At 32.1% G+C, this 27,552-nt stretch overlaps 1 protein-coding gene, 1 non-coding gene and 2 pseudogenes across 2 annotated transcripts; all 4 read left to right on the top strand.

Moving 5' to 3' along the window:
• Positions 1-108: 108 nt before the first annotated feature.
• Positions 109-8,642, top strand: LOC131177648 (amidase 1-like; annotated as a pseudogene).
• Positions 7,857-11,786, top strand: LOC131169241 (uncharacterized). Its single transcript, XM_058142802.1, has 7 exons — positions 7,857-8,031; positions 8,548-8,642; positions 8,780-8,859; positions 8,949-9,004; positions 9,122-9,234; positions 11,371-11,432; positions 11,627-11,786. Exons 1-7 carry the CDS (start codon positions 7,857-7,859, stop codon positions 11,784-11,786), a joined length of 741 nt encoding a protein of 246 aa, XP_057998785.1.
• A 2-nt stretch (positions 11,787-11,788) lies between these two features.
• On the top strand, positions 11,789-19,470 carry LOC110662042 (amidase 1). Its single transcript, XR_009147019.1, has 8 exons — positions 11,789-12,666; positions 12,941-13,093; positions 13,760-13,884; positions 13,969-14,094; positions 14,545-14,727; positions 15,029-15,176; positions 18,765-18,826; positions 19,011-19,470. It is a non-coding gene; the product is annotated as an amidase 1 (transcript).
• A 2,773-nt stretch (positions 19,471-22,243) lies between these two features.
• LOC131177692 (uncharacterized) lies at positions 22,244-27,234 on the top strand (annotated as a pseudogene).
• The last annotated feature ends 318 nt before the right edge of the window (positions 27,235-27,552 follow it).

Genomic DNA, 27,552 nt, shown 5'->3' with positions numbered 1-27,552 from the left:
TGATAAATAAGGAATGGATAAATAGAACGGAAATACTGAAATTCCCTCGTTGCCCTCCATAAAGCCAACTAAAGCACCCAAATTAGACGGCCAAAAAGGTCATCAGCATACAGTTATCTGATTTATGGGGCCAATATCCTTTTTCGGTTTGAGAACGTAGGGACTTGGGTTAGAGACCACAATCACACTGAGCAGTAACAAACATGGAAAGAAGCTCGGATTATGGAGCTTTCATGGAGAAATTCGTGCTCAAACCGAGTTCTTCATCTCATGAACTTCCCTTAAATGGTCTTACCTTTGCGGTTAAAGATATGTCAGTCTCTTCAATTCAATTATTTTTCTTGGTTTCTTTTTCGTTTCCTTCAATATTCGTCTCTTATTTTATAGTGAATTCATGAATATTTTCAATTACGATGCTTGTTTTCATGCTTGTTTTGGGCTCATCTTCCAGCTCTTGATGATACTGGGTTTGGTTCGAATTGGAATTGGAATAAAAATTTTGCTTTCCTTTTTATTTATTTATTTTTTCAATCTGCATCTTATTGTGTTTTAATGTTTAGTTTACCTTTGTGGGTTGAACTTTTGGATTAGTTTCGATGTGAATGGATTTGTGACTGGGTTTGGCAATCCGGACTGGGCAAGGACCCATTCAGCTGCTACATCTACTGCTCCGGCTGTTTTGGCTATCTTGAGAGGAGGAGCCACATGTGTTGGTAAAACTGTCATGGATGAAATGGCATATAGGTGAGAATGTGAAACAGGTCCTGTTCTTTTTTAATTTCAATTTTAATTTTTATTGATTTTCTTCCAACCTTTTTGAACTCTAGATCTCATAAGTGTAGGCACCATTGCTACTAAGCTAAAGTTCATTGGTAAACAAGTGTTGTTCTTAAATACTCAGAGGCAGAGGGTTTATTTATATATTTATTTTTTAATTGTGAACCATTTCTTAGATAAATTGAATAAGAGCAGTGAGTAAAGTAAAAATTTCATGAGACCTTAAAGTTCTTTCATTTGTTAGCTATTGTCTTACTTGTGATTAAACAAATGTCATGAACTAAAAGCAGTTTGTGCCCTTGTTTTTAGTTCTTTTATTATTTGTTGTGCTAAGATTCTGCATGCAATGTACTTCAGGAAATGAGCATGTGAAGTGATGACATCTCTTTCTCAGTGATTCTTGAATCAAAATTGCATCGCAAGCCCGTGAAAATGTTGAATATATATAAATGGTGTGACATTAGTTTAATTTGGTATCAAATCTGATGTGCCATTTAAATTCTAATTATTCATCGTACATTTTTTCAAGGTGGTTCATCTTTTGCATGATAAAACTTCCCTGAACATTCACGTCATACTTGTTTCTTATATAACTGAATAATTGTGTTTTGAGGCAGTCTACTCAACTCAAATTAACTCAACTAAGCCTTTATCCAAAAAATTTGGGGCCAGCTATATGGATTCGCTTTCTACACTCTAAACGATTTTGAGTTAAATCCTCAGAAATGCGTAATGCTTCTAGGTCATGTTGTACTACTCTCCTCCAAGTCAATTTAGGTCTACCCCTTTTTTTTTTTCTATCCTCTAACCTAATGTGTTCTACTTGTCTAACTGGAGCCTCCGTATGTCTACGCTTCACATGACCATACCAGCTCAATCTCCCTTCTCTCAACTTATCTTCAATTGGCACCACTCCTACCTTTTCTCTAATACTCTCATTACGGACTTTATCTAGTCTAGTTTGGCCACTCATCCACCTTAATATTCTCATTTCTGCAACTCTTATCTTAGACGCATACGACTTTTTCAGTGTCCAACACTCACTACCATATAACATAGCCGGTCGTATGGCTGTACGGTAAAATTTTCCTTTCAACTTATTGGGAATCTTATGATCACATAAAACTTTCGTGGCACGTCTCCACTTCAACATGGGGAAAATAAACATTATGGCACACCTACAAATCCTTGTGCTCCAGATCGTGTACCTGGAGGATCTTCCAGTGGGTCTGCTGTTGCAGTAGGTGCAAAGCTTGTAGACTTCTCCTTAGGTGAATATTCTACTCTAGATTGATTTTTCATATGCCTTGGTTTATCATAACTCAATCAAAGTAAAAAGATTATTTTGGCTGCAGGAACTGACACTGGAGGAAGTGTAAGAGTTCCAGCATCATATTGCAGCATTTTGGGGTTTTGACCTTCAAATGATGCTGTTTCTACTGCTGGAGTTATTCCCATGGCACAGAGTTTTGATACTGTGGGTAAGGAACCAGCATTATTATGGTTCATTTTGAATGAATTTATTGGACCAAATAAACCAACTGGTGGTCAAATTATTGTGTGGGTTTCTGATATTAGAGTGTTTCACCAAAAACATTATTTCTTTGTATCTTTATTCATTCTACATTCACATTCAAAGCAGCATCTGCAACTTCTGAATTATGGGTGGACAGGACACTTGAGTATTTCTATAGATCATTGAATCTGAAATTTTTATGTATTCCCTGATCAATAGCATCATTTCTTCAATATTCACAACAATGCACCAACACGCTACTAATCTCTGTTGCTTTATTTAATGATATTGGGACAGTTTGTCTGTTCAATTTCTTTATTCTGCCAATCAACTGGATAGAGTTGCAGGAGAATTAAATAATTCTATGAGTGCTTTAACTTGGTGATTCATTCTTTTGGCATCGATTCTTCATCCAGGATGGTTTGCTAGGGATCCAGTGATTTTGAATCGAGTTGGTCGCATTCTACTTCAATTGCCTGATGTGGATCTGGTTAGACCAAGGCAGATATTTATTGCAGAAGACTGTTTTCAGCTTTTAAGCACTCCGAATAATCGAGTTAGTCAAGTTATTGTTAAATCAGTGGAGAAGTTATTTGGGGGTCAGTTTTCTTTTATCTTTCAAGTTCTAAGGCAGGAATTTAGAAATTGCATCCTGATTCCATGGTATATGAAGGATACTTTTATTCTCTGTAATGGACTGAATGGGAAATAGTAGCATCAAGATAAATACGGTAGTTGTTTGGACATTTCTCAGTTAGAACATACAACAGGAAGATGCAACTGGGCTTGATGGAAATGTTTCCTAGTACTGTTTCATTCCTTTTGGTGTCCTATCATAATGCATTATCGCATCTGCATCAGTTTGTTCATATTTATCGCTTCTTACATTTGATATTGCAGGTGATGTTGTGAAGCATTTAATCCTTGGGGACTATGTTGAGAACAAAGTTCCAAGTTTGAGTCATTTTATTAGTAAAGAAATCAAAAAGCAAGACTATGGTATAGCATCCTTGGCAGCCCTCTCAAGTGCCATGCGTTTGCTTCAAAGGTGTAAAACATTTCCTAATTTTTTCTGAATTGATTTATCTATGAACCTGAATGATAATTATCATTTTCCTTATGGTTGTGCCAGACGAGAGAATGTATCTGCTAGATCTGATTGGATTTATTTTCTATTTGAAGCGTAGGTATGAATTCAAGAATAACGATGGTGAATGGGTTACTACTGTCAAACCTGATTTGGGTACAGGAATATCAGAACGAGTGTGGGAAGCTATTCAAACAACAGGAGAAATCATTGATATTTGTTACTCTGTGAAGGCAGAAATAAATGCCACCCTTACAAGTCTTCTTGAGGTACTCTCTCTTGCAGCTACTCCACAACCCAAAAATTCTTCATCAAAAGAATAAGGCCTTAAGCTTATCTTTAGGTTACATAAATTATGCTTGTGGAAGTTGATTAATCTTCTATATCTGGATTTTGCATCGCTTTTGATATGATAAAGAAAATCTGCCTGTAAGGGCTTAGGCAGTTAAGACACTTGAAGCATAACACTTGTGCAAAGAAGAAAATAGTTTTTATTTGCGGATTGACATATATATATGCTAACGTCAACTTTGCTCGAACCAATTTCAATTCAGAATGGGATTAATAAGGTTTTAGTTGTGTAGTATCAGTGTCGTATGGGCTCACCGTTGTCAAATATAAAAATCTATAAACCTGCTAAGTAAAATGCAGGCAGAACATCTGTGTCATACTTGCTTGATTCATTATTTTTAATGTGCTTGTCTAATATCTAACAATATAAGAGCACGATTTTGGTATCCTGGCTATCCCTACAGTACCAGGACGTCCACCAAAACTAAACACAGATCCAACTACACTGGAAATTTTTTGTGCCGAGGCTTCTAGCTTGCTCTCCATTGCTGGATTATCAGGATTCTGCCAGGTTCTCTCTTGGTCTTTAATGTGAATAAAAAAAAAAAAAGAAAAAACAATTTCCTTGGATTTTATAAAACTTGAGCATTATTGTATTTCTGTGAATATCATATTGAACTACAGGTGAGCATACCGCTAGGCATGTACGATGATGTACCTGTAGCTATTTCATTATTGGCGAAACATGGTTCAGATGGCTTCCTGCTCAATGTTGTTGAAACTCTTTATGACACTCTCCAAGGACAGATTGCAATTTCAGAATGATAGCTTGCTGAATCCACAGGTCCTCGTCATCTTGCCTCAAAAAAATGGTCAGAGATTCAATCTCAGTTAACTCTTTCATGCCACTTAGCATTTTCTGTTCAACAAAAACTACTGATATGTAATTTCAACTATCATACTTTCTCTTATCGCATTAATTGACTAAACAATTCAGAACCATACTCTCTCTCTCTCTCTCTCTCTCTCTCTCTCTCTCTCATCTTGTGGTTAGTGGAATGAAAAAATAGGCAATGAAAGTGGGGTGGGGCCACGGCTTGCTTTTGTCAACGACTTTGTTGTTTCCCTTCCAAGTCTCTTCACTTTATTAAAATCGGTTATTTACTTAGTTTACTTCCCTTTTTTTTCAGTTCTTTCTTTGCAAAAGCTCACAAATATAGATTAAATTGCTATTATACTGAATCAGGTTTTCTGCTACTTCCCCTTTTATTCTTGGTTTGTTAAACTGACATTTGTTGTTTAATGCTATTTCCCAACAAATCAATACCTTGTATGTTTTTCACTAAATTTTGTGGTCAGTCAGGTATCTTGAGCAATATAGTTAATGCATTGCAATATTGGAAGTCCCGCAAGTATCTTCAACCAAATTGGTGGCTGCAAAGTTGGTTGAGAAGAGAAATTCAGGCTCTTTGGCAGGTCCGTCTGTTAATATGAGATTTTTCCATGCTTTGCCCTTGTACTTATTACAAACTTGGACATCCCACTGAAATTTGGTGCTCTATCATATGATACTATATAATTCAAATTATATACTCTATGCATTAGAGCAGATAAATGCCATTAATAATGTTGCATTGCTGGTAGATTGGAGATCTTACTAAAATTAATAACTTGTATAACTAAGCTGGCATTAGCGGATGGCTGCATAACCGTGGGAAAAACTGTTCAAACCATATAGTCTTTAGTCATATGGAGCTGCACGTAGCATCAACTAATGTCTTTTCCTACTTTACTCCATTGAATTCAGATCAATTTTCTTTTTCCTTTTTTTTTTAATGTCAGAGTTTGAAAGGCATTATTCCCTGCCTACTCTTTTGTGTGCTATTTTGGCACTAGTTCAAACTTTGTGGATGTGGATAAATATTTAAAGTTTTGGTTTTGTGTGTTTTTATCAGAATATGACAAGAAGGAAAAATTGCTCTCTCCTTATCTCCCTTTACATACATATAAAATAAAACAGAAATTAGAAGAGAGAAAGTGAGAAGAATAAGAGGGGCGGGGGGAGATTAAAGAAATGGGGAAATAAATTGTACTGATGCTAAATTTTTCTTGGTGGGTGGGTCATTTTGGTTAATGCTTCAAAATGATTCCTGTTTGCAAGCCATTACAATGAAATTGTGTGGCTTCTTTTTTTTTTTTTTTTTTTTTCCTTTGGTGGTAGAGATGAGAACAAAAATATGGGGTGATAAGAACTGCTTTAAGATGTTCTTCTTTTATATGCATTGCTACAAGGCCTTTTTTTTTTAATGATCTGAAATTAGTCTTCAAAAGATGGATTCATGTAATAATGCAAACGGAATTTGGAACTGCCAATAGAATTTTCACTAATCACTTCACTAAGTTTATGTATTCGTCAAAGATCATCAACTTAGTTGGAGGTGGCAGTTTCCTAGTTCTTCAAATTAATTAAAGCCCATAGTTTGACACAAGTTTTTTTTTCCCAGAAATGGCATATAAAATATTGGAATGAATATTACTCATGCTCTTAGATAATATATTTGATTCCAATCTCCTAAATAATTATTATTTCTCTCTCTCTTAAATTACTCTTTGTTTTCATTAGTATGAATCATTATATAGAAATGTAAGTCTTTGGTTAATCTAAGTTGATGCAATTTGTTATTCATTTATTTTTCTTTTGGTTCATCATTAAATTGAATGATTGAAATTTAATTTAGTTTTGATTGAAGCTTAATTTTATGATTTTACAATTTAATTTTAGAGAAAATTATAGAACCGCTAAATAGATATGTCAATTCCATTCCTACCATGAAAAAAATTGAAAGATATTTATTTTATTATTTTTATATTATTTTTATAATTAAAATTTAAATGCAAGATTTCACATATTAAAGATGATTATAATATTAATAAAAATAATAATTTATTTATTAATTTATTACAAATATAATATAAATTTACTTTTTCTTTTCATCTATTTTAAATTATAGGTCACTTTTTATCTTAAAATAGTAATTTATTTATTAATTTATTATTATGTCTCTATTTAATTTGCATTGAAAAATAAAATTTATTAATTTTAAAAATAATTTAATACTATAATTTATTTAATTTTTAATAAATCAATATGAATAGAGAGTATATTAAAAAATTAAATAAAGTTTATTACTTTAATTATATTTATATTACTCCATCCGTTAAATAAAAATAGACTTATTATTATTTTTATTTATTTTAAATTATAAGTAATAATTTATTTATCAACTTATCCAATTTGATATGTATTAAAAAAAATAAAATTTATTAGTTTCAAAAAAAAATTTAGTAACATAAATTATTTAATTTTTAATGGGGTAATATGAATGAATGATATATTGGGAAGAGTATATTAAAAAATTAAATAAAATTTATTACTTTAATTATATTTATATTACTCCATCTGTTAAATAAAAAAAGACTTATTATTATTTTTTATTTATTTTAAATTATAAGTAGTAACTTATTTGCTAACTTATCCAATTTAATATATATTAAAAAAATAAAATTTGTTAGTTCTGAAAAAAATTTAATAACATAAATTATTTAATTTTTAATTGAGTAATATGAGTGGATGATATGTTAAAAAAAGATTAAATAAAATTTTTTATTTTAATTACACATCTTTCATCTTATAAAGATTTGCTTACTTTTTATTTTTACATAAATTAAGCTATTATAATTAACATAATTAAAATAATAAATTTTGTTTTACTTAGAAAAATTTTGTGAAATTTTTTTTAATATGTTCTTTATTTACATTATTCTATTAAAAATTAAATAACTCATATTTCTAAATTATTATTCAAATTAATGAATTTTACTTTTTCAATGTATATCAAATAAAAATATATTAGTAAGTTATTAAATAAATTACTATTTATGTCACATAGTATTTTTTTTTTAAACAGTGTGAAGCTCATCTGACGTAATTTCTTTTAAACTATGTAGAATTTATTTGGCATATTTTGATTTCAGGTTCTACTTTCTCAATTCTCTGCTCTAAGTCCCTTTTTGAAAAGTAAATAATAAAATTATGATTGAAATTGTAAAATGTTAAAAGCAATGTTTATATTTATTAAAAATATTTACATTTAATTAATTTTTATTTTATAATAATTTCCATGGATGGTTGAAGTCGCCATTGGAGTGAGAAGGAGAAATCTAGCGAGTTCAAGAAAAACAATGGACCAAGATGAAGCTAAAAGCAACGAGAATCACTCTTCCTCTTCGCGGGACTCCAATCCATGCCCCATCTGCCTCGGTCCCTTCCTTCAAGAATCCTATCTTGATTCCTGTTTCCGTACGTTTTCTTGATTTCTCTCAAAAATCGTACATTTTCTTTTTGTTTTTCCTTCTTCTTAACAGTTCATATGTCTATTATTGACCCAATTCCTTGTTTGGTATTTGTATGAAAGCTCTCTTCTTGTGCTTTTTGTTGTTTAACCTCCACTTGATTTTTGGTGTTCATTTCGGTTAGTAGTGATTAGGCGCTTAAGAATTGTTAAGGATTATATGAAAAGAAAGCAATTTGAAACCTTTATGATAGTAATTGTGCATTATGAATCAATACTAAATGTGGGTATTTGAGCAATTTTACTACAATTCTGTACAAACCTCATTTGAGCTTGTATTGGCAAAGCTTTTCAGTTACCAGTGTATTCATGAGTGCTTGTGTGTGCATGCTTTCTTTACATATATATTTTTGTGGTGTGGGGGGGGGAGCGGAGCTGTTGGGTTTGTGGGCGGGGGCAGAGAGGGTTGGGGAATGATGCAAGATGATGGTGGGTCATTTGTTCCTCTTATTCTTGTATTGCAGATAAATTTTGTTACAGTTGCATTTTGAATTGGACTAAAGTAGTTGCTGGCAAGCATTCTCATGCACCTTCTTCTGTAAAATGTCCTTTGTGCAAGGTTTGCTTTGTTCCACTTATGTTTCACTTTAGCTTCACATAACAATGCAGGCTTTTTGCTTTGCCTTATTGATTATAGGAATGATGTCTTTGTGTAAAATTTGTTGTTAATGACGGTATTGTTTGACTATTCTGCAGACAGAAAACCTTTCAATAATTTATGGATACGATGGAAGTTCATTCCAAAGGCAGTATATAAATGATAGTTTTGAGCTTAGGTACCTATTTCTATATTCTTGTTTTTCCCTTTCAAACCTTCACTATATTAAAATCGGTTTACTTAGTTTACTTCTCCTTTTTTTTCCAGTTCTTTCTTTTCAAAAGCTCACAAGTATAGATTAAAATGCTATTATACTGAACCAGGTTCTCTACTACTTCCCATTTTATTCTTGTTTTGTTAAATTGATATTTGTTTTTTAATGCTATTTCCCAACAAATCAATACCTATATATGTTTTTCAGTAAATTTGTGTTCAGTCAGGTATCTTGAGCAATATAGTTAACATATTGCGATATTGGAAGTCCCGTAAGTATCTTCAACCAAATCGGTGGCTGCAAAGTTGGTTGAGAAGAGAAATTCAGGCTCTTTTGCAGGTCCATCTGTTAATTGAGATTTTTCTATGCTTTGACCTTTACTTATTACAAAATATAAACTTGGACATCCCACTGAAATTTGGTGCTCTAACATATGAGATTATAGTATTAAATTAAGATACTCTATTCATTAGAGCAGATAAATATTATTAATAACGTTGAATTGCTGGTAAATTGGAGATCCTACAAAAATTAATAATTTGTATAACTAAGCTGGCATTAGTGGATGATTGCATAACCATGTGAAAAACTGTTCAAATCGTAAAATTTTTAGTCATATGGAGCTACATAGCATCAATTATGCTGCATCAACTATGTCTTTTCCTACTTTACTCCATTGAATTCAGACCAGTTCTCTATTTTTTTTAATGTCAGAGCTTGAAAGGCATTGAAGTGTTTGGGAGATATGGGAGTGGCATGGTTAACTAAATTGTTTAATAAGATTTTAAATTCAAAGAAAATGCTTGATGAATGGAGGAGAAGTATTTTAGTACCTATTTTTAAAAATAAGGGAGATATACAGAGTTGTTCAAACTATAGGGGAATTAAACTCATGAGCCATACTATGAAGTTATGGGAGAGAGTTGTGGAACATCAACTACGTCATGATACTTTTATCTTTCCCAATCAATTTGGCTTCATGCTTGGTCGTTCAACTATGTAAGCGATCTTTCTAATTAGAAGTTTGATGGAGAAATATAGAGATGCGAGGAAAGATTTACACATGATTTTTATCGATTTGGAAAAGGCTTATGATAGTGTTCCAAGAGATGTCTTATGGAGAGTGTTAGAATAAAAGGAGGTATCTATTAGGTACATACAAGTGTTGAAAGACATGTATGAAGGAGCAATTACTATTGTGCGCATAGTGGGAGGGAACACGAGATTTTCCTATCTCATTTGGATTACACTAAGGTTCAGCTGTAAGCTCTTACCTTTTTATATTAGTTTTAGATGAATTAACGAAACATATACAAGAGAGTATTTGTTGGTGCATGATGTTTGCGAATGATATAGTTCTGATAGATGAGATGCAAAAATGAGTTAATAGAAAATTAGAGCTTTTAAGAAGTACTGTAGAGTCAAAAGGCTTTAAATTAAGTAGAACGAAGACAGAAGACATGCATTGTAAGTTCAGTGAAGGCCGAACTGGTAATAGGGAAGGAGTTAGTTTGGATGGAGTGATACTATCCCAAAGTAATCACTTTAAATATCTCGGCTCAGTCCTTCAAGTAGATGGGGAATGTGAGGAGGATGTTAGTCATATGATTAAAGCCGGATGATTGAAGTGGAGATATATTATGGGAGTTTTATGTGATCACAAGATTCCCAATAAGTTGAAAGAAAAATTTTACTGTATAACTATACGATCGGTCATGTTATATGGTAGTGAGTGTTGGGCACTGAAGGAGTCGTATGTGTCTAAGATAAGAGTTGTGGAGATGAGAATGTTAAGGTGAATGAGTGGCTATATTAGATTAGATAAAGTTCGTAATGAGAGTATTAGAGAAAAGGTAGGAGTTGTATTAATTGAGGATAAGTTGAGAGAAGGGAGATTAAGGTGATTTGATCATGTGAAGTGTAGATATACGGAGACTCCAGTTAGACAAGTAGAGCACATTAGGTTAGATGATAGAAAGAAAAGAAGAAGTAGACCTAAACTGACTTGGATGAGAGTAGTACAATATGACCTAGAAGTATTACACATTTCTGAGGATTTAACCCAAAATCGTTTAGAGTAGAGAAAGAGAATTCATATAGTCGACTCCAAATTTTTTGAATAAAGGCTTAGTTGAGTTGAGTTGAGTTGAGTAGAGTTTGAAAGGCATTATTCTCTTCTAACTCTTTCATGTGCTACTTTGGCACTGATTCAAACTTTGTGGATGTGGATAAATATTTAAAGTTTTGGTTTTGCGTATTTTTTAATGTATACAGGAAATAGAAGAATGTTTATGGCTTTATGCATATAAAAGTAATGTTGTTTATAAAAAACCTTGCACTGTTTTTGTTTTGGATTTTCTTTTTTTTTTTTTCTTGGTTCATAATTTGGGATGTTAATTTAATGTCTATAGCTATCTTTTAGCTCTGGTTGGCTATCATTGACAAACTTTCATCTTCTGACATGCTTGCATGCAGGAAGAGGATGTTGAAATTATTGTACACCATATACTTGGTGTGGTTGATTCATTCTTGAGAAGGTATTTTCTTTACTTATCCCACTATTCATGTGCAACTTAACGATGAAAATGAACTCTAGATTGTAACAATTGGATTCCTCATTCTTTAAGTTCTTTTGATGAGTATGAAAGTTTGGCGCATAACTCTAATTATTTTACATATCTCTATTATTATACATTTCTCTTTCTCAAAAGCTTGCTTTCCTTTTTGCCAGGGGTGATCAATCTCATCAAATGAGAACACCTGAAACAAAACAAGGAGAGTTCAAGAATCTAGTCTCTGATGCAGCAAGGCCTTTTCTAGCAGCAAGAACAGAACGATTCGTGAATGAGTTGGAATTGTTTCTTGCTTCAGGTTTAAACATTGAAGCCTAAGATGAAGTATACATGCAGCAGTTGGGTTGGAACACTCCTAGATTGACCGGTGAGGGTGCAGATGTAGAACATAGTGAACACACACCAATAGTCCCATACTTGTATATTTTTGACGACGACTCTGGTGAAACTGATTGATGCTGCAGAAGGAGAACGTAGTGAATTCACACCCACTGGAAGCCTGTATTTCTGTCTTTGATGACGACTCTGATGAAGCTGATTAAAAGTTTCATTCCTAATGTGGAACAACAAAGTTTGAATTATGCTTGATTAAAAAATATACCTTTAGTTATCAATAAATTTTAACTCACGGATACTAGAGTTGTCTCTAATGATAAAGTATTGAGTTAGAGTTTTAATCGAAACTCGAGGAATTGAAAAAGAAACCTTTAGCTAGTCTTGACTACTTTGACAACATAGCTTTAATTTCAGTGTCTTATCGATTCAATTTAATGTTTTAATAAAATTTTTGAAAGGGGAAAAATTTAGATATGATTCAAAAATTAATTATAAAAAAGTTTTATTTCATGTTATTTTTCTATCCAATCACACTGCCGCTGAAGGATTAACTGATTAATAAGTAATGGATAAATAGAACGGAAATATTGAAATTCCCTCGTTGCCCTCCATAAAGCCAACTAAAGCAGCCAAATTAGATGGCCAGAAAGGTCATCAGAATACAGTTGTTTGATTTATGGGGCCAATATCCTTTTTCGGTTTAAGAACGTTGGGACTTGGGGCAGAGGCTACAATCACACTGAGCAGTAACAAACATGGCAAGAAGCTCGGATTATGGAGCTTTCATGGAGAAATTCGTGCTCAAACCGAGTTCATCTCATGAACTTCCCTTAAATGGTCTTACCTTTGCGGTTAAAGATATGTCAGTCTCTTCAATTCAATTTTTTTTTCTTGGTTTCTTTTTCGTTTCCTTCAATATTCGTCTCTTTTTTTAGTGAATTCATGAATATTTTCAATGACGATGCTCGTTTTCATGCTTGTTTTGGGCTAATCTTCCAGCTCTTGATGATAATTGGAATTGGAATTGGAATTGGAATAAAAATTTTGCTTTCCTTTTTATTTATTTATTTTTTGAATCTGCATCTTATTGTGTTTTAATGTTTAGTTTACCTTTGTGGGTTGAACTTTTGGATTAGTTTCGATGTGAATGGATTTGTGACTGGGTTTGGCAATCCGGACTGGGCAAGGACCCATTCAGCTGCTAAATCTACTCCTCCGGCTGTTTTGGCTATCTTGAGAGGAGGAGCCACATGTGTTGGTAAAACTGTCATGGATGAAATGGCATATAGGTGAGAATGTGAAACAGGTCCTGCTCTTTTTTAATTTCAATTTTAATTTTTATTGATTTTCTTCCAACCTTTTGGAACTCTAGATCTCATAAGTGTAGGCACCATTGCTACTAAGCTAAAGTTCATTGGTAAACAAGTGTTGTTCTTAAATACTCAGAGGCAGAGGGTTTATTTATTTATTTATTTTTTAATTGTGAACCATTTCTCAGATAAATTGAATAAGAGCAGTGAGTAGAGTAAAAATTTCATAGAGTAAAAATTTCATGAGACCTTAAAGTTCTTTCATTTGTTAGCTATTGTCTTACTTGTAATTAAACAAATGTCATGAACTAAAATCAGTTTGCGCCCTTGTTTTTAGTTCTTTTATTATTTGTTGTGCTAAGATTCTGCATGCAATGTACTTCAGTAAATGAGCATGTGAAGTGATGACATCTCTTTTTGAGTGATTCTTGAATCAAAATTGCATTGCAAGCCCGTGAAAATGTTGAATATATATAAATGGTGTGACATTAGTTTAATTTGATATCAAATCTGATGTGCCATTTAAATTCTAATTATTCATCGTGCATTTTTTCAAGGTGGTTCGTCTTTTGCATGATAAAACTTCCCTGAACATTCACGTCATACTTGTTTCTTATGTAACTGAATAATTGTGTTTTGAGGCAGTCTAAATGGGGCAAATAAACATTATGGCACACCTACAAATCCTTGTGCTCCAGATCGTGTACCCGGAGGATCTTCCAGTGGGTCTGCTGTTGCAGTAGGTGCAAAGCTTGTAGACTTCTCCTTAGGTGAATATTCTACTCTAGATTGATTTTTCACATGCCTTGGTTTATCATAACTCAATCAAAGTAAAAAGATTATTTTGGCTGCAGGAACTGACACTTGAGGTAGTGTAAGAGTTCCAGCGTCATATTGCAGCATTTTGGGGTTTCGACCTTCACATGATGCTGTTTCTACTGCTGGAGTTATTCCCATGGCACAGAGTTTTGATACTTAGGGTAAGGAACCAGCATTGTTATGGCTTCATTTTGAACGAATTTATTGGACCAAATAAACCAACTGGTGGTCAAATTATTGTGTGGGTTTCTGATATTAGAATGTTTCACCAAAAATATTATTTCTTTGTATCTTTATTCATTCTACATTCATGTTCAAAGCAGCATCTGCAACTTCTGAATTATGGGTGGACAGGACACTTGAGTATTTTTATAGATCATTGAACCTGAAATTTTTATGTATTCCCTGATCAATAGCATCATTTCTTCAATATTCACGACAATGCACCAACACGCTACTAATCTCTGTTGCTTTATTTAATGATATTGGGACAGTTTGTCTGTTCTATTTCTTTATTCTACCAATCAACTGGATAGAGTTGCACGAGAATTAAATAATTCTGAGTGCTTTAACTTGGTGATTCATTCTTTTGGCATCGATTCTGCATCCAGGATGGTTTGCTAGGGATCCAGTGATTTTGAATCGAGTTGGTCGCATTCTACTTCAATTGCCTGATGTGGATCTGGTTAGAGCAAGGCAGATATTTATTGCAGAAGACTGTTTTAAGCTTTCAAGCATTCCGAATAATCGAGTTAGTCAAGTTCTTGTTAAATCAGCGGAGAAGTTATTTGGGGGTCAGTTTTCTTTTATCTTTCAAGTTCTAAGGCAGGAATTTAGAAATTGCATCCTGATTCCATAGTATATGAAGGATACTTTTATTCTCTGTAATGGACTGAATGGAAAATAGTAGCATCAAGATAAATATGGTAGTTGTTTGGACATTTGTCTGTTAGAACATACAACAGGAAGATGCAACTGGGCTTGATGGAAATGTTTTCTAGTACTGTTTCATTCCTTTTGGTGTCCTATCATAATGCATTATCGCATCTGCATCAGTTTGTTCATATGTATCGATTCTTACATTTGATATTGCAGGTGATGTTGTGAAGCATTTAATCCTTGGGGACTATGTTGAGAATAAAGTTCCAAGTTTGAGTCATTTTATTAGTAAAGAAATCAAAAAGCAAGACTATGGTATAGCATCCTTGGCAGCCCTCTCAAGTGCCATGCGTTTGCTTCAAAGGTGTAAAACATTTCCTAATTTTTTCTGAATTGATTTATCTATGAACCTGAATGATAATTATCATTTTCCTTATGGTTGTGCCAGACGAGAGAATGTATCTGCTAGATCTGATTGGATTTATTTTCTATTTGAAGCGTAGGTATGAATTCAAGAATAACCATGGTAGTGAGTGTTGGGCATTGAAGGAGTCGTATGCGTCTAAGATAAGAGTTGCAGAGATGAGAATGTTAAGGTGGATGAGTAGCCATACTAGACTAGATAAAGTCCGTAATGAGAGTATTAGAGAAAAGGTAGGAGTGGCACCAATTGAGGATAAGTTGAGAGAAGGAAGATTAAGGTGGTTTGGTCATGTGAAGCGTAGACATACGGATGCTCCAGTTAGACAAGTAGAGCATATTAGGTTAGAGGATAGAAAGAAAAAAATGGGTAGACCTAAATTGACTTGGAGGAGAGTAGTACAGCATGACCTAGAAGTATTACAAATTTATGAGGATTTAACCCAAAAGCGTTTAGAGTGGAGAAAGCGAATCCATATAGCCGACCCCAAATTTTTGGGATAAAGGCTTAGTTGAGTTGAGTTGAGTTAAAGATAAAATTTATTAATTTCAAGAAAAATTTAGTAACATAAATTATTTAATTTTTAATAGGGTAATATGAGTGAATGATACGTTAGGAAGAGTATATTAAAAAATTAAATAAAACATATTACTATAATTATATTTATATTACTCCCTCTGTTAAATAAAAATAGACTTATTATTTTTTTATTTATTTTAAATTACAAGTAATAACTTATTTATTAATTCATCCAATTTAATATATATTAAAAAAATAAAATTTATTAGTTCCAAAAAAATTTAATAACATGAATTATTTAATTTTTAATGAAGTAAGATGAGTAGATGATATATTCAAAAAAATTAAATAAAATTTTTTATTTTAATTATACATCTTTCGTTTTATGAAGATATGTTTACTTTTTATTTTTACATGAATTAAGCTATTACAATTAACATAATTAAAATAATAAATTTTGTTTTACTTAGAAAAATTTTGTCAAATTTTTTTTTTATATGTTCTTTACTTACATTATTCTATTAAAAATTAAATAACTCATAATTCTAAATTATTATTCAAATTAATGAATTTTACTTTTTCAATGTATATCAAATAAAAATATATTAGTAAGTTATTAAATAAATTACTATTTATAAATATTTATAATTTGAAATAAATAAATAAATAAAGTAAATCTATATTTTTGCGAGATGGATGATTTTTCATGCAATATAGTATTTTTTTTAAACAACGTGAAGTTCATCAGACATAATTTTTTTTAAACTATGTAGAATTTATTTGGCATATTTCGATTCCAGGTTTTACTTTCTCAATTCTCTACTCTAAGTCTTTTTTTTTTTTTAAATAATAATAAAATTATGATTGAAATTGTAAAATGTTAAAAGAAATGTTTATATTTATGAAAAATATTTACATTTAATTAATTTTTATTTTATAATAATTTCCATGGATGGTTGAAATCGGTATTGGAGTGGGAAGGAGAAATCTAGCGAGTTCAAGAAAAACAATGGACCAAGATGAAGCTAAAAGCAACTCTTCCCCTTCGCGGGACTCCAATCCATGCCCCATTTGCCTCGATCCCTTCCTTCAAGAATCCTATCTCGATTCCTGTCTCCGTACGTTGTCTTGATTTTCTCTCAAAAGCCGTACCCTTTCTTTTTATTTTTCCTTCTTCTTAACAATTCATATGTCTATTATTGACCCAATTCCTCGTTTGGTATTTGTATGAGAGCTTTCTTCTTGTGCTTTTCGTTGCTTAACCTCTACTTGATTTCCGGTGTTCATTTCGGTTAGTAGTGATTAGGCGCTTACGAATTGTTAAGGATTATATGAAAAGAAAGCAATTCGAAACCTTTATGATAGTAATTGTGCATTATGAATCCATACTAAATGTGGGTATTTGAGCAATTTTACTATAATTCTGTATAAGCCTCATTGGCAAAGCTTTTCAGATACCAGTGTTTCCATGAGTGCTTGTGTGTGCATGCTTTTTTTTTTTTTATATATATATATATTTTTGTGATGTTTGGGTTGGGCGGGCGGGGGGAGGGAGGGAGAGGGTTGGGGAATGATACAAGATGATGGTGGGTCATTTGTTCCTCTCATTCCTGTATTGCAGATAAATTTTGTTACAGTTGCATTTTGCATTAGACTAAAGTAGTTGCTGGCAAGCATTCTCATGCACCTTGTTCTGTAAAATGTCCTTTGTGCAAAGTTTGCTTTATTCCACTTATGTTTCACTTTAGCTTCACATAACAATGCAGGCCTTTTGTTTTACCTTATTGATTACAGGGTTGTTGTCTCTGTGTAAAATTTGTTGTTAATGGCGGTATTGTTTGGCTATTCTGCAGACAGAAAACCTTTCAATAATTTATGGATATGATGGAAGTTCATTCCAAATGCAGTATATAAATGACAATTTTGAGCTTAGGTACCTATTTCTATATTCTTGTTTTCCTTCCAACCCTTCACTATATTAAAATTGGTTATTTACTTAGTTTATGTCCCTTTTTTTTTCCCAGTTCTTTCTTTTCAAAAGCTCACAAGTATATATTAAAATGCTATTATATTGAATCAGGTTCTCTACTACTTCCCATTTTATTCTTGTTTTATTAAACAGATATTTGTTTTTTAATGCTATTTCCCAACAAATCAATACCTATGTATGTTTTTCAATAAATTTGTGTTCAGTTAGGTATCTTGAGCAATATAGTTAACGCATTGCGATATTGGAAGTCCCGTAAGTATCTTCAACCAAATCGGTGGCTGCAAAGTTGGTTGAGAAGAGAAATTCAGGCTCTTTTGCAGGTCCATCTGTTAATTGAGATTTTTCTATGCTTTGACCTTTACTTGTTACAAAATACAAACTTGGACATCCCACTGAATTTTGGTGCTCTAACATATGAGATTATATTATTAAATTAAGATACTCTATTCATTAGAACAGATAAATGCCATTAATAAAGTTGCATTGCTGGTAAATTGGAGATCTTACCAAAATTAATAACTTGTATAACTAAGCTGGCATTAGTGGATGACTGCATAACCGTGTGAAAAACTATTCAAACCATATAATTTTAGTCATATAGAGCTATACATAGCATCAATTATGTTGCATCAAGTATGTCTTTTCCTACTTTACTCCATTGAATTCAGATCAGTTTTCTATTTTTTTTAATGTCAGAGTTTGAAAGGCATTATTCTCTTCCAACTCTTTCATGTGCTACTTTGGCACTAGTTCAAACTTTGTGGATGTGGATAAATATTTAAAGTTTTGGTTTTGTGTATTTTTCGGTGTATACAGGAAATAGAAGAATGTTTATGGCTTTATGCATATAATAGTAATGCTGTTTACAAAAAGCCTTGCACTGTTTTTGTTTTGGATTTTCTTTTTCTTTTTCTTTTTTGTTTGTTGATAATTTGGGATGTTAATTTAATGTATATAGCTTTCTTCTAGCTTTGGTTGGCTATCATTGATTAACTTTCATCTTCTGACATGCCTGCTTGCAGGAAGAGGATGTTGAAATTATTGTACACCATATGCTTGGTGTGGTTGATTCATTCTTGAGAAGGTGTTTTCTTTACTTATCCTACCTTTTGTTTATTCATGTGCAAGTTAATGATGAAAATGAACTCTAGATTGTAACAATTGGATTCCTCATTCTTTAAGTTCTTTTGATGACTACTAAAGTTTGGCGCATAACGCTAATTATTTTACATATCTCTTTCTCAAAAGCTTGTTTTCCTTTTTGCCAGGGGTGATCAATCTCATCCAATGAGAACACCTGAAACAAAACAAGGAGAGTTCAAGAATCTAGTCTCTGATGCAGCAAGGCCTTTTCTAGCAGCAAGAACAGAACGATTCGTGAATGAGATGGAATTGTTTCTTGCTTCAGGTTTCAACATTGAAGCCTATGATGAAGTATACATGCAGTAGTTGGGTTGGAACACTCCTAGATTGACTGGTGAGGCTGCAGATGTAGAACATAGTGAACACACACCAATAGTCCCATACTTGTATATTTTTTACGACGACTCTGATGAAACTGATTGAGGCTGCAGAAGGAGAACGTAGTGAATTCACACCCACCTGGAATTCTGTATTTCTATCTTTGATGCCAACTCTGATGAAGCTGATTAAAAGTTTCATTCCTAAGGTGGAACAACAAAGTTTGAATTATGCTTGATTAAAAAATATACCCTTAGTTATCAATAAGCTTTAACTCATTGGTACTAGAGTTGTCTCTGATGATAATATATTGAGTTCGAGTTTTAATCGAAATTTAATGACCTGAAAAAGAAACCTTTAGCTAGTCTTGACTACTTTGACAACATGGTTCTAATTTGAGTATCCTATCGATTAATAGTTAATGTTTTAATAAAATTTTTGAAAGGGAAAAAACTTGGATATGATTTCAGGTTGTTTTGGGAATGATGGAATGCTTGAGGGAATTGTGAAGAAGAGTATCCAATAAGTCATTAGCATGGGCCAATCCGATTCACGAAAAGAAAGAAGTATCGTTATCTAGGGGTGCCATGCAGGCAGTAGGGATACCTCAGAATAAGGAGAGCCTTGAAGAAAAAGGGAGATTATAGGATCATGGCCAGAGCTTTGCGCATGTAATTGTTGTACAAGGTTCTGTTGTAGAAGTAATGTTTAACTAATAACTATCATTTTGTGGCATTTGCCTTGTCTACCCCTGTTCCCTTTGAGTTGTGAACTCTTTTTTGAGGTTACATTAAATTTTATTAAGTTATTTTTAAATAAATCTAGAATAGGATTTCTATGATGTAGATATACGCTTCATTTTCGCTCTATATTCAAGGTGTACCACATTTATGGTAGCTTAGTGACAACATTGATCTTCAGTTTTATCTATTATTCTTCTTAAATTTATTGTCAAATGAAATGTTTAAAATTTGGATATCTGGAACTAGATGCATTGTTCTTTCGTGGATTACCATCGTTACATGATTGGAATATTGAAATATGAGCAGTAGGCACCTGTCCATCACATGCAAAGTTTTCAAATCACATTGTTCTTTCAGCAGAGTTTGATGATCACCAACAGCTTTCAGATCATCTGGGAATAAAGGCATTCTCAACTTTAGAGAGTTGCGAAGGAAAAAACTAACGGCCATTTTTAACACACCAAGAATCATATTGACACAACAAATAAAAAAAAAAAAATTCAAGCAGCATTCACATTGATCATGAGCTCTGGTTTAAATAGATTAATGTATTTTTCAAAATAAAAAAAAATACATATATTAATAATTTTAAGAGTTTGAATATCAAATCAGTTTTTTTGAAGAGGGAATTAACCTTAATTAAATTAAACACTGTTTTGTTTATTGAGTCGTTTTAGTAATGAAAATGTTAAAGCAATTTAGGTTGAAATATATTAACAAGTTTAAAAATTATTTAATCAAATTTATTTGGTATTTTCAAACATGAATTAAGAGTGTTATATAAATTAAAAATAATGACCGAAGCATGAGCTTGAATTTGCAAAATTGAATAACACATTCTTATAATGATTCAATAGGTTAAATTAAATAGTGTAAAAATATAAAATTGATTTAATTTTTTTTCTACATAATAAATAATTTTTCCGTGGTGTAATATTCAAAGTTAACAATTTTTTTTATTGTAAATATCTTAAAAATTTGAAATTTTTTTTATTATAACTATTACATAGAAATTTGTTATGTTAATATTTTGTTTAATGGAATTTAGTAATTTCAATATATCTTCTATTTTATAAATAAAATATATCTTTTATTTTATTTCAATATATCTTTTATTTTGTTATTTTTATTTATTTATTACAACTATCTTAAAAATTTGAAAATTTGTTTATTATAACTATTACATAGAAATCTGTTATGTTAATATTTTGTTTAATGCAATTTAGTAATTTCAATATATCTTCTATTTTATAAATAAAATATATCTTTTATTTTATTTCAATATATCTTTTATTTTGTTATTTTTTTTATTTATTACAACTATCTTAAAAATTTGAAAATTTGTTTATTATAACTATTACATAGAAATATGTTAATATTTTGTTTAATGCAATTTAGTAATTTCAATATATCTTCTATTTTATAAATAAAATATATCTTTTATTTTATTTCAATATATCTTTTATTTTGTTATTTTTTTTTATTTATTACAACTATCTTAAAAATTTGAAAATTTGTTTATTATAACTATTACATAGAAATCTGTTATGTTAATATTTTGTTTAATGCAATTTAGTAATTTCAATATATCTTCTATTTTATAAATAAAATATATCTTTTATTTTATTTCAATATATCTTTTATTTTGTTATTTTTTATTTATTTATTACAACTATCTTAAAATTTTGAAAATTTGTTTATTATAACTATTACATAGAAATCTGTTATGTTAATATTTTGTTTAATGCAATTTAGTAATTTCAATATATCTTCTATTTTATAAATAAAATATATCTTTTATTTTATGTCAATATATCTTTTATTTTGTTTTTTTTTTTTATTACAACTATCTTAAAAATTTGAAAATTTGTTTATTATAACTATTACATAGAAATCTGTTATGTTAATATTTTGTTTAATGCAATTTAGTAATTTCAATATATCTTCTATTTTATAAATAAAATATATCTTTTATTTTATTTCAATATATCTTTTATTTTGTTATCTTTTTTTTTTATTTATTATAACTATCTTAAAAATTTGAAAATTTTGTTTTATACAATAATCTCCAATTCCATATCTCTTCTCAAGAAACTCAATCCTTAAGCTGCTAGTAGTTATCTCCAATTCCCTATCTCTTCTCAAGAAACTTGGCCCTTAAGCTACTACTAGTTATCTCCAATTCCCTATCTCTCAAGAAACACAACCCTTAAGCTACTAGTAGCAATCTTCAATTCCACATTTCTCTTCAAGAAACACAGCTTTTCTGTCGCAAACAACGTATGTTTCCTTCAACCATGGCGCCCGTCATCTCCGTGGTGGTCATATCCTCCTCCTCCTCTTCTACTCCAAGGAAGCCAAAACATGATTCTAAATGGTACGCAATGATCAAGCGACGCAATGCTTTTAAGAGGAAAAAGAAGACTCCAGTCGTTTGTTTCGAAAGGGCTACAACTTTGGAAGCCTCTCATGGGCTTTCATGGGTTCGAGTGTGCTTGCTTGGCAAAGGAGGATTTGGTTCTGTCTTTTATGCTAAAACAAGAACAACCATAAATCAGGGAACTCATCTTCCTTCTCAATTGGCAGTCAAATCTACAATTATGGATCAATCATCTTCATTACAGCATGAGAAACAAGTTCTCTGTGATCTTACTTCCAGTCCGTACGTGGTTCGTTGTTATGGAGACGAAGTCACGCATATAGCTAATGGGGTGAAAGTATATAACTTACTTTTGGAGTACTGTTCGGGACTTAGCTTAGAACGGCAAATAAGATTATCAGGTTTTGGGTTGGCTGATTCTGATGTTAAGTATTATTCAAGAGACGTTCTTCGAGGGTTGAAGTACATTCACTGTCGTGGCTACATCCATTGCGATATCAAGCCGGACAACATTTTGCTGGTGCCTGGTAGTGGAGAAAGGAAGGGAACTTTTGTAGCAAAGCTTGCGGACTTCGGATTGGCTAAGGCAGTGGATGAAGAGTGCCATGATTTGAGGGGCACAACCAGATATATGTCTCCAGAATTGGTGAGAGATAAAAAGATTGGGTATGCTACAGACATTTGGGCCTTTGGATGTGCTGTGTTGGAGATGCTAACTGGAAAACCAGCCTGGGAGTATTCAGAAGTTGAAGATCTTCTGTGGGTGATTGGATATACAGATGAACTGCCTCAAATACCCAGTAACGTATCAGAAGATGCAAAGGATTTCCTGAGCCGATGTTTTGTTCGTACTGCTGCTCATAGATGGTCTGCTGATTGCTTACTAGAGCATCCTTTCCTTTCTGTGAACTAGGGGTGGAGAAACTCTAATATCTGCAAATAGGCAATGGAATGTAATATGCTGACAATTTTGTTTTCTTGTTGTTTTTCCCTATACTTCTAACTTCTTCATATATCATCCCCTCATCACAAGCCAGTTTTCCCTCAAGATCTCTGATAAAATGTAAATTTAGTTGATTTTCCCCATCATTTTCCCTTTTATTTGTTGTAAGTTTTACGATAATAGCTTTAAAAAATAGTTTATATTTTAAATATCATCTAATTTTATCACATAATTAATGCATGAAAATATATACTATTTTAAAATATCATCTCATTTCACAATTTCCTTTTTGTTTCACTCATGAAAAATTGCTGCAAATCCAAAAAGAAAGCTTAATAAAATTAAAAATTAGTGATAAAAACTGCACTGATGGTATTTAAATTCATATATAACATCAGTGTTACCTAGGACTGAACTATTTAAACCCTTAAATAATTAGACCTTTTCAATTTTTATTTATTTATTGAGTCAGTATTTTTATTTCCAACTGTAGTCAATTAAGCTTATGGATGTTTCAATATAATAAATACATTAAGGATTTATTTTTGAGAATATAAAAAAAATTAGGAATTAAAAAAAATTGCATTAATTACTTGTTTTTTGTTAAGTATTATTAACGTAAAAACTATTATTAACAAATTCATTGTGCTTTAATGCTTGAGCAAATAATGCAGAAAACTCACCACATAGATGTGTAGCTGAGAATTGGTAGTTTGAAGATGTTTCTGTTCTTCGAATATATCTTTTTTTTGAAGTCATAGAATCAATTAAAATAAAAGAGATGATAAGACCACAGCTTGTTGGATCATGTGCATGGCTCACTCGACAGCAAAATGGCTTTCTCAAATTTTTTTTAGATTGCACAATCTGCTAAAACATCCTACACACCGATTGCTGAGAGTTACTGCAGAAAGTTTGATCAAGGTACTTCCTGAGGAGAAAAACTCAGTTTCCTATAATTTTTTGCTTCACATTCTCAAGTTGGGAATGATGATGAGAATTAAGTTTGAATTGTTAAATAAGCTGGAACAGAGAATACCACTTATGTTGGAGCAATGTTCTGCTTCAGATCTCTTAGTCAGGAATTACAACAATACCGATAGTCTCTGGGGTGTGATATCTGCTGCCTTGTTAATCTTGAAACCTTGTCTTAATGATATTAAATTTCTTTCCATGTAGTATTGCACTAAAAGATTTGGTTTCCATCTAGCAGAGTAAACTGTATTTTATAAAAAAAAAATGCATTTCAGGTATCAGAGGTAAGTACTTGGAAGTAAGGTTTGAAAGTGACATGTCATCTGACTTGAAAAAAAATTGTGTATCAACATCTATGTGGATTTGCATATTTATTTTTAGGTCAAATGATAAAATATTCTATTATTTGTAAATTACTTAGTCAATTCATTTTCATTTAGTTAATTTATTTACTGCATTTGTATAATTATGTTACTTTCACTTGCAAGTGCTAAAGGTTTTATTTTTAGAGCTACGTGGACCTAATCTTTATTTTGTTATGAAGGTACGTAGGCAGCGTTCGAGTGCAGTCCAAAATAAAAAAAAAATTATTTTCTTGATTTCCATATTATTATTATTATTATTATTATTATTATTATTATTATTATTATTATTATTATTATTATTATTATTATTATTATTATTATTATTATTATGTGTTGAAATAGTTAAATTATAGTAGAAATATTAAAATTTTGTTTTTGGATATATTAGTCATGTTTAGTAGAATTTGGGTGACACAAGAAGTGGATATTTGAATAGATTAGTATTCCAAAGAATAGGCATTGGAGATAAAAATAGTATCTCTAAGATCCAAATAGACTATTTTCCAGGTGGAGCTGAAATCTTCGAGTTAATTATGAAATTCTGCTATGGATGGAAAGTTGATCTAACAGCAGCCAACATTGCTCCAGTATACTGTGCTGCATGTTTCTTGGAAATGAGTGATGATCTTGAACAAGGAAATCCTATTTCTAAGGCTGAGACTTTTCTAAGTTTTATGCTTTTAGCACCATGGAAAGATATATTTCAGATTTTCAAAAGCTGTGAGATAATTTCTTCAAGCGCCAAGGAATTTCAACTCTTGAAATGATGCTCTGAAGCTATTGCTTGGAAAGCTTCCATGGACCCAAAAAAAATTGTTGCTGGTCATGATGATTCATTGTGTTCTAATGCTTGAGCAAATAATGCAAAAAACTCGCAACATAGATTTGTAGCTGAGAATTGGTGGTTTGAAGATGTTTCTGTTCTTCGAATAGATCATTTTCTTGAAGTCATTGAATCAACTAAAAGAAAAGAGATGATAAGATCATAGCTTGTTGGATCATGTATAGCTCACTGGGCGACAAAATGGCTTTCTCAAATTCTTTTTGGACAGCATAATCTGCCAAAAATCCTACATATCAGTTACTGAGAGTTACTACAGAAAGTTTGATCAAGGTACTTCCTGAGGAGAGATGTAATTTTTTGCATTACCTTTTAAAGTTTTTTCTATGCTAAAATATCCAGCATCAAGAATATATATTGTGGGAAGGTTGGTGGATAAGTCTCTTACAATGATCGCCAGGGATGAGAAGCTTTTGATTAAACAGTTGCAATTGCTTATAGAAGCATTACCAAAAGACGCTCGATATTGTGATGACAATCTCTATACGGCCATAGACATGTCTCAAGGGATCCTCTCACTATATGTCTACTTTCCTATTGCATGTCACTAACTAGAGAGTTACCCAGACACATCCTAATCTAACTGAAGAAGAAAGAACAAGCGTATGCAAAGCCATGGATTATCATAAACTATCACAAGAAGCTCACCAGCATGCGATGAAGAATGAAAGATTACCCTTGTATATATCAATGCGAATTATCCTTCTTTTTTTAAGTCAATAGATAAATATTTCATTAACATAAAAGGGTTATATAGCTTTAAGCTAAAAGGAGCTCAGTCTACAGCATAAAGACCCAAAATTAGGCCCAATTACAGGAGAGCCCTACTCTATTTGGGCAACCCGAAAGAAACCAGCGTAGATCCATATCTTCTTATTGCAGTGCCGCAGAGAAGGAAAAGCAAACCAAGAGAAGCTTAGGGGTAGAGCTCTTTAACCCAAGGACAAGAAACAACACTGAGGCCTGATGAAGTCCCAGGAGAGCCATAACCCAATTACATTCCCACAAAACAACAAGATCAACATAAGGATTCTCCAGAGCAGTAGACCATGCAACCCAAATAATGCATTGCAGGCTAAGTAAGCAACTCAAAGAGGGTGATGAGGCAAAGCTCTAAATGGCAACATGCCTTGAAGGTCAGCCATGATGGTAGATTCGACTAAGGACCCCTGAGATGCCATCATCCCTTAAAATGATTACCCCTCCTAGAGCTAGAAAAAAGCACAAATGGAGACCATCCCTACATGCAAAACCCACAAAAGAAGCAGATCAAGAAAGCTCTCACAAATAACCATAGATCTGCCACCCAAAAAACCAAATTTTATTTATCCAAAAACGCTATCTAGGGAGGGGAAGACCCATGTCCGGGCAGAGGAGAGGAGGCCATCCCCTACCAGAAAAAGGTAGGGAATGGCCGATGGGAGCTCAGCAGGAGAGATCTTGAGTCTCAGAAAAACACCTAGAACGAGAGAAAAGATGAGAGCACTTGAATTATCCTTCTTGAACAAGTACATATAACGAAGTCAATGACAACTACCAGATCCAATTACCGAAGAACAAAGGCTCAAACTATCATCAGAATGACTAAGGGTTTGGATAAGGGATGCATGACACCTCAGAAAGAAAAAAAGATAATGAAGAAAGAGGTTGAGAACATGAAGGTGCAATTAAATGCATTGCGAAAGTGTAAAATGTAGCTTCAGAGACAAGTGAAGGGATGCACTACCTGGAAGGGGGATTGGGGTTCTGGGAAAGCATTGTATAATAGAATCTTTTATTATTGATTTATTTGAAAATCCATAACAATACTTGCAGATTGTTGTTGATTGTAGAATAAGATATGCTTCTTTTCATTTTATTAATCACCGGAAGATGATATGTTTATGTGCCTTAAGTTACATTAAATGTGATCAAGATTAGATTATGAAAACCAATCAATTAAGTGCTTAGCGACCTAAAATTTAGCAGGCAACTTAAAATCATCAACTTAGTTGGAGGTGGCAGTTTCCTAGTTCTTCAAATTAATTAAAGCCCATAATTTGACACAAGTTTTTTTTCCCAGAAATGGCATATAAAATATTGGAATGAATATTACTCATGCT

Source organism: Hevea brasiliensis, unplaced genomic scaffold (assembly GCF_030052815.1).
Source record: "Hevea brasiliensis isolate MT/VB/25A 57/8 unplaced genomic scaffold, ASM3005281v1 Scaf7, whole genome shotgun sequence".
Lineage (NCBI taxonomy): Eukaryota > Viridiplantae > Streptophyta > Magnoliopsida > Malpighiales > Euphorbiaceae > Hevea > Hevea brasiliensis.
This window is presented reverse-complemented; position numbering and strand designations above follow the sequence as displayed.

Coding starts and splice junctions, on each gene's coding strand:
- LOC131169241 (XM_058142802.1), top strand. CDS start 7,857: ATGGTTGAAGTCGCCATTGGAGTGAGAAGGAGAAATCTAGCGAGTTCA. Junction 8,643..8,779: donor TAAAATGTCCTTTGTGCAAG/GTTTGCTTTGTT, acceptor ACTATTCTGCAG/ACAGAAAACCTTTCAATAAT. Junction 9,005..9,121: donor ATGCTATTATACTGAACCAG/GTTCTCTACTAC, acceptor GTGTTCAGTCAG/GTATCTTGAGCAATATAGTT.